This window comes from Lissotriton vulgaris, chromosome 10 (genome assembly GCF_964263255.1).
Source record: "Lissotriton vulgaris chromosome 10, aLisVul1.2, whole genome shotgun sequence".
NCBI classification, from domain to species: Eukaryota; Metazoa; Chordata; class Amphibia; order Caudata; family Salamandridae; genus Lissotriton; species Lissotriton vulgaris.
The window spans coordinates 44766349-44774264 of NC_141698.1; the positions used below are offsets into that span (position 1 = coordinate 44766349).

Below are 7916 nucleotides of genomic sequence, written 5' to 3' on the forward strand. Positions count from 1 at the left end.
CCGCTCTGAAGCTCCAGACCGCCTGCATCGCCTCGCCGGGACCGGGGGTGCACCCTGCTGATGCCCGTCTGCAACACAGCTGTCTCCACCTCCCTGTAGGCCGTGCCGCTGCTGGGGTGATTCATGGCTGGGTCGGGGTGTGCACGCCATACCATGGGGCTCGAGCCTTCCTTCCAGCTGCCGGGCGTTATCTGGCACCTTCTGTGCCCTCCGCTCCCTGCTGCTTTATTTGGGCCCCGCGACGTGGGCGGCGCACTCCCCGCGATTCCACTCTGTATTCGCCCTCGTGGGCATGGGCCTACCACAGTCATCCTGCTCCTCTGCTGCGACATTTGGGGGCTCCGCGGTAGTCCCCTTGCCTGAAGCGGTGTGAGAGGCCCGCAAGAGTGACACAGGAACGATTGCACGGTGAGTGCACTCAGTGCCAACCCTCAGCCTGATATTCCCATTGAAGGGAATTCGGGGCCGACCGGCCAGGCTAGGTGCTGGCCGCCTGATTCGGGGGGGGTTACGACGAAGCTCAAATCTGGACATGGTCGGTGTTGCTCGGTGTGTCCGGGCGTGTGTTCGGGGGCACTGCAGTTTTGAAGCTGGAGTTGCCCCATTGCAGGCAGAGGGTTAGCACTTGCCTTCATTGGACCTTACCACGTGACTTCACACCATGTTCCACGCTAGGCCAAACCCCCCCCCCCATGCTGTTTTCGTTTCGACCATGCGGGCGGTGAGAGTGAGCTTCCGGGGGCTGCACCGTGGACATGGGCTTGTTCAGCCGCAGGCTATGGTTATTTAAATGTCCCTCTGGTTCCCCCTGGCTTGGACCAGGCCCGTTCATGATCTGAATGTCGGGTCGTTAGGCAGCAGTACATTGGGGTCTGCAGTCCGGGCATAGCTCTGGTCGCGCAGGCTGTGTTGGCTGCATCGGTGGGGTTTGGGCCAGCAGACACTGAGGGTATGCATCCTGGTTGATGACGAGAGCCCCGGCCTGAGTGCAGCGCATTACCGATCTGCTCTGGCGAGCGCATTCCTGACCGTCGGCTGGCCTCTGCGACTGGTTGCGGCGTGGTGGTGGAGGGGGCGGCGAGCTTTGTGGCAGCTACGGGATTGACTCAGGCGGTGCTCTGCCATGGCAGCCCATTTCCTAGCCCCCAGACGTTCTCGCTCCATGTCGTCTGGTCGGAGGGCACCGGGCCACAAGGGAGGACCAGAGGCTCACATTCCACATGCAGCGAAGGGGGTTACTCAGTGCGGATCTTTTAATATCCTAAAAGCACTGTAAGTTCAGGAGTTTTTTTGAAAACCAGATAAAAAAATAAAAACAATTTAACAAGAATGGCTCTCCTGAATTGAAGAAAATGGAGTATATGAGATCAAATGGTATTGCAACATCAAAACTATCACATAAACAAACACTTTAAACAGAAAATCCCATGTTAGCATTTGGAGAGCAGCAGACATCAAGCTAGGTGAATTTTGCATCTGGATCAAAATGGTCTCTAGCTGGAGATATAATGATGATTTCTAACAGCCATATGTGTGACCTTTGGATTTAAATCCCACTGAAAGAAACTATTGCCCTAAGTGTCAGGAAAGAGGTGTTTAGGATTTTCCCAATCTGCAGACAGTATTTATCTATCTGTATTAGTCAAACAATTTCAATCATTGTGGCCCCCAGTAGGCAGTTACAGTTGGGACCTTTTTCAATTGGAAAAAACATTTTTGGTTTGCGAATAACTTTCGTGCTGTTTGACGAATCCTCACAAAATTATCAAAACTACTCTGCTACTCACTTCAGTTGCTTTCAGGAACATTTTGCGCAGATTCATCAAGTGAGGGTCAAGAAGGGGGGGCAGCAAAGAAGCTTTTCCAAAGCATTTTCCCATAGGGATTTTAGACACAAATGAAGCCCTAACTGCTGACCGAAATTACACAAAATTTGGCAGAAAGCTATATCTTGGTCCAGAAAGATCTCTTTTTGTGATTCGGTGTAAATCTGTACAGTAGTTTCGGAAATATTAACAAAAAAAGATTTATGTATATATAGAGTTGTGCATTCACACACCACCAGCAATGCCATGATGGGCTGACTGCAACCTGAGAGGAAAGTTGCGGTCTTCATTTTGTGGTTTGCGACACAGTTCTTGAAGAATCCCTTATGGGCAAGAAATTGACCAAAATGTTTCTTTGCATGCACGATCTACTGCGGTGCTCAGCATTGCCCCTCATATCAATCCGCTGAGGATCCATGGATCCAGCGGATAATTAAAAAAATTACAGGGATCCACTCATACACTCTCTTACACTCCCATACAACCACTCAGACATCTACTCATACATACATACACGTACTCACACAACCACTCACAAACTGTCTCACATACCTATACAGTCCCTCGCATATCCACTTGCAGACCCATAGAACCATTCACAAGCCTATACTGAGTGCCACGTACACACCCATGTAGCCAATTGCAAACCCACTCACAGACACTCACACACCCACTCATACATCCATACACATGGATGTACACAGTTACACAGCCACTCAAATATTTGTGTTACAAATACTATTACTCTTTAGTAGTATACAAACTATACTTATTTAAGCGTTGTATTATCTTATTTTATATTTTGAAAACTCAGAAAATTTTAGAAAACACACTCACTAAATTATGTCATCAGTGATGTCATTTCAGATGCCATCAGTGATCTCATCAGTGATGTCACTGACTATGTCATGAGCAATGTAATGTGTGAGGTACTATTATTATTATTATTATTATTATTTATTTTTATAAAGCGCGTAGTCACCCGGAAGTATCCCAGCGCTGAGGAACCTTAGAGACATGACTGAGGACTGAGTTTACGGGAGGGGCATAAGGGCTAGAGGAAAAGATGTGTCTTTAATCGTTTCCTAAAACGGAGGTATTGGGGTTCCAGCCGAAGATCTCGTGGGAGGGAGTTCCAAAGACGGGCCGCATGGACCGAGAACCGTCTTCCTCCTGACCGTGCTTTCCTAAACCTTGGGGCATTGATTAGGTTTTCTGCATTGGAGCGAAGGGATCTTGTGGCTCTGTAAGGGGTAATGAAGTTTCGGAGAATTGGAGGGCCTTGGTTGTTCAGGGTTTTGTGCACCAAGCACAGGGCTTTAAATTTAATTCTCTCCCTTATGGGGAGCCAATGCAGGAGTTTGAGGGCAGGCTTGGCCGATGATCTGGCCGGGGTGTTGGTAATGATACGAGCAGCGGTATTCTGGATCCTCTGCAATTTAGTCAAAGTTGCTTCCGGTGCACCCAAATAGATCGCATTACTATAGTCCAGTCTTGATATAATAAGACCCTGGACTAAAAGTTTTTGCGATTTCGGGGGAAGCCTCTGTGCTACAACGTGTATAAGACAGCCACCTGTTACCAAGGGGACTCGGTTGGACAGAGCTATGCTGCAGCAACATCTAGATGGTCTGATGAATATCGAGTATGATTCCGACTAGTACTAAGCAGTGGGGGCGTATGTTATAGTTAGCTCAGGTACATATAACCACTGCATTTTACTGTCAGAGTGAAGTGTGAGCCTAAATATAATGTGCTTTGGTTTTTTCAGTGAATTTCTATGTTTTCTAAAATTCTATTTCCTTACTAGAATGTCCCTGTAACCCTTGTTTTTTTTCAGGGAATTAGCAAGGTTTTTTAAATTCTATTTATTGCTATAACATCTCTGGAACTTTCGTTGTTTTCCAGTGAATTTCTAAGTGTTAAATTCCAAATCCTGCCTGTAAATTGTAATCTTTGAAAATGAGTGTGTGAGTGAGTGCAACAGTACCTTAGTGATAATAATAAGTAAGTAAATATTTTATTTGTATATGATTAATTAAAATCTTTACAAAATTGTAAAACGTTCAATAATTGTTGTTACTTAAACATAACAAAATTAGGATGCATAAAATTACAGTATTGTTAACAGTTTTATGGTTACCCTCGAGGGAATTAAAAAGTTCATCTGGCGTGGTTAAGTCTATTTCCTATTATGTAAAAGAACTTTACAACTTGACAGTTCAGCTTAATGTCGCTAGTAGAGAAGCACAGTTTGACTGCCTGTCTGCAGGTCAGAACGGCATGTAGGTTGAAGAAAGGACGTAATAGATTGTACCTCAAGTCCTTTACGCTAGGGCAGATGCAAATCACGTGAACTATATCCTCCTTGCCGGTTTTGCACATGCAACACTGTTGTGAAGGGTTGTTTCTCTCCCAAGGCGGTAGATGTGGAAGTATGGAAATTACCCAGAGGCGTAATTTTAAGAATTTTTCTTTAACATTTATTTTCATGCCGATTCTGAAGTATGCTTGTGGCCGCAGTTTTTCATAGTCACCCACCGTTAGCCATCCATGTGCTCTATTTGCTAGGTCCTTCTTGTCTTCTATCGCTGAAATGATACTAGCTGATTTTTTGGCTACTTTTTTAAAAGACAAGAGATCTATTGATGTTTCCCAGATGTCAGTCAGGCCTTGAACTTTGAGTGATTCGTATAAGTAGGCTCTCGGCGCGAAGTTGCGGTGTCGAAGTAGTTCTTCCCATACATTTGCGCATAAAAATACAGCATCTGCATTACGAATCTTGTGCCAGTTTGTTACATACACACACTGCCTCTCTAGGGTTTGTTTTAAGATACCGAATTCCAGTCGAAGCTGAGCCGGGGAGACGTATTTGGGAAGATTAAAGATAGCCCTGTATGAATTGGCTATGAGTGTTTCCAGCAACGCCGCGTCCTTACCGTGGTGTGATTCACTCCCGTAAGTGAAAGTCTGTTTTAATTTGGCATTCAATATTTCAAGAAAAGGTTTAAGTGTAAGGTCAGGTAGTTTGACCTTCAGTGATTTTAGTGCCAAATAGGTCATTATAGCCTTCCCTCGCAAGGACTTGAACTGCGGCCTAGAAGTATTATTTGAGACCAGGATTACTCCCAGGTATTTATATGTGATGACCTGGTCGAGCTTTTCGCCATTCAAGTGCCAGCAAGGATTCTTTTTTTTCCTGTAATTCACAGCCATCACCTTTGATTTATTGAAGTTTATTTGTAGTGAGTTCTTTACTGAAAAAGCATGGATTGTGTTCAAAAGGTGTTGGAGGCCCATTGGAGTCCGACTTATCAACAGCAGATATAGCAGGTTTGAGAGGGTAATTTTCCCTAATTTCGGTGCATGATTGGAGCATTTGTCTAGTTGCCCAGGTAGATCGGCTAGAAAAAGATTGAATAGGATCGGTGCAAGTAGTGTTTTAATCCTTTTGTTGTCCTTATGGGTTTTGAGAGGTGTGTTCCAGCCCCAAGTTTGATTTTGATCCAGGTGTTTGAATGGAGAAGTATTAGGACGTCTAATAAGTATTTTGGTATTCCCAGGTTGTCCAGTTTTAGCCAAAGTTTGTTTCGGTCCACATGGTCGAATGCGGCGGTATAGTCAATAAATGAGAAGAATAAGGATGACTTTGTTTCATTTGCTGCTTCCATCAGCAGTGATAGAGCCATGAGATTAGTTGTAGTCCCTTGGCCTTTGCAGAAACCCATTTGGTTGATTGGCATGATGGAATTTTCAGTTGCCCATGATGTTAGCTCCTCCAAGATAAGGCCAGCAAAGTATTTTGCCTCCACATCTAGGAGAGCAATAAGGCGATAGTTGTTTGGAAGCCTCTTGCTACCTTGTTTTTGTATCGGGCTGATAGTTGAACCGTGCCAGGACGCTGGAAGGGTCTGTGAGAGTCTAATGCTATTGAACACTGGTGCTAAAGATGCGCTCCAACAATCGACATCTGATTTGTAGAGCATAGGTGGTAGGCCATTCGGCCCAGGTGCACCGGTTGGTCTCCCCCTTGATATTTGTCGTTGGATGTCTGATGGGAGAATTGTCTTTGGCCCTGACTCAAATGCCTTTGTTGAATTTTTTCCATTTTAGATTTTTCGAGTTTTGGTGTATTCGTGGCGATATGATCCCCCGTTCCAAGGGGATTTGTGGGAGTGTGGTGATTGAGATTTGCTTCTTTGTTGTGCTTTGTGGTTTTTAAGCAAGGATTGTTTGTTACGGCCTCGTCAGTAGTCCCGTCGTTATTAAAATGCGTCAATAGGTATTTCGACCATACTTCTTCAGTTATATGCGAGTTTTGACCGGAGAAGTCAGGGTTCTGTATACTTTTAACCATTTGCCAGAATCTGGAGCTGTTCTTCTGCTTCCCCTCGTAAACTAGTTTCACCCATAGTTCTTCGTTACTTCGCTTCTGGTTGCCCCATTTTGTCAGTTTCAACTTTGTTTTAGCTTCCCCTAGGGCAGTTTGCAAGCTGTTATTTGTTGGATCCTTTCGCAACTGTCTCAGTAATTGATTTACTAATCTTTTTTGTGGTTTCGTTTCTGGACATAAGTGATTCCCACGAAGGGGCGTCTGATGATGGCATGAATTGCTGGGAACCTTTTTTAACATTTTCTCCCTAATGGTTTTGATGAAAATATCCCAGACAACCGATGCCTTGGATGCATAGCTGCTAGCTTGGGAGAAAAGGTTTTTCGCCATGGAGCTAATTGAATCAATGTTCCTGGCATTACAGCGAAGCCGCCTTAGATTTGGGACGGTAACTGTGTCGAAGCCTATAAAGGTTTCGGTTTCCAGGTGGGAAGTGGTTTTTATAATGGCCTCTTGTGGCAGGTGATCACTGAGGTCGCTCGTACCTATTCTAAAGGACTTTACCCGAGAAAGCATGTTTAGAGATGTAAACATGTAGTCAAGATGGGAGGATTGTTTATTCGCATGAAAGGTGGCAACTGGTGGATCATCGTCAGAGTAGCGGCCGTTCAGGGCCCTTAAATTGAGTTGTTCCAGATGTCGAAGTAGGATTATTGAGTGCTTCGTTGGGTTCTTGTTTTTTATATGGCCTTGTGTCGGCACGCCCCATGCTGCGTTCAGGTCTTGGGTAAGGTCGCTAGGTTGCTCTTTATTAATTAGAAGCATATTGAAGCTCCCTGTCAAGATGAATAAATCAGACATGCTTTCTTTCATTATTTTTTTCACCAATTTGGCTAGGTCTTTCGCACCTTTTTGTTTGTCTTTGGGATGAATGTATGTATTAATTATAGTTACCGCTTGGGGGAGCTTCTTTAAATGAAGTGGGATCTTTGCCACCTGAATGCGCTTGGGGGAGGAATAAGCAGGTCTATTGCCTCAATTTCGCCTATTGTCGATATTGATGCGAAAAGCATCAGTCCGCCTGATCTTCGGCCAAAAGTTGAGTTTTTATTTGCCCGAATACAGCAGGACGTGAACCCTTGGAGCTCAAATGCCTTTTCTTCCCAAGTCTCTTGGAGCAGGATACGGTCGAATGTAGTCAAGTATTCTAGAAATTCGGGATCATTTCTTTTGCTCGCCAAACCGTTGCTGTTCCAGGAGCAAATTCTAATGTCCATATATCCTTCTGATGGATTGGTGAATTCTTTCCCTTTCTGTCAATTGTTGACAGTTGAACTTGCGAATGTGCGTTGAATTGAGTTCCAGTCGTGAGTAGTTCTTCGCAACGAACAGCTGCTTAGTTTTTGGTGTTGTTCGGAGTTGGGTTTTTTTAAATCTCGGGGGCACGACCCGGGCGAGCTGCTTCTCGCTCCTTTTAATATTGAGATAGTACGTTTTTGTACTGGAGGTCTGGCTGGAGGAAGAAAAGGAGTAGGGTAGCGAGGTCTTTCTTCGAGTTTCAGCTCTATCCCCCATTGCTGAAACGTCGCTATTTCTTCCATGATTTTATGTGCTATCTCAAGTGAGTGCCAAGTTGCTTTTGTAATGTCTGGGCGATGAGGTTCGGTGTTTGACTGGAACTCTATTGCCAAGAGATCAGATGAATTGATGTTTGATAAAACTGTTAGCGAGTGCATGAGCCTTAGTATGTTTGCCCT

General features: G+C 44.8%; 1 protein-coding gene across 1 annotated transcript in view; it reads right to left on the reverse strand.

The window, feature by feature from the left end:
- The window catches only part of LOC147684530 (vomeronasal type-2 receptor 26-like), a 99158-nt gene extending 92138 nt beyond the window's left edge, over nt 1–7020 (reverse strand). The window contains exon 1 of the mRNA XM_086939691.1: nt 6124–7020. Coding sequence (XP_086795817.1) covers nt 6124–7020 — 897 coding nt within the window. The remainder of the gene's footprint in view (nt 1–6123) is intronic.
- Between the last annotated feature and the right edge of the window lie 896 nt (nt 7021–7916).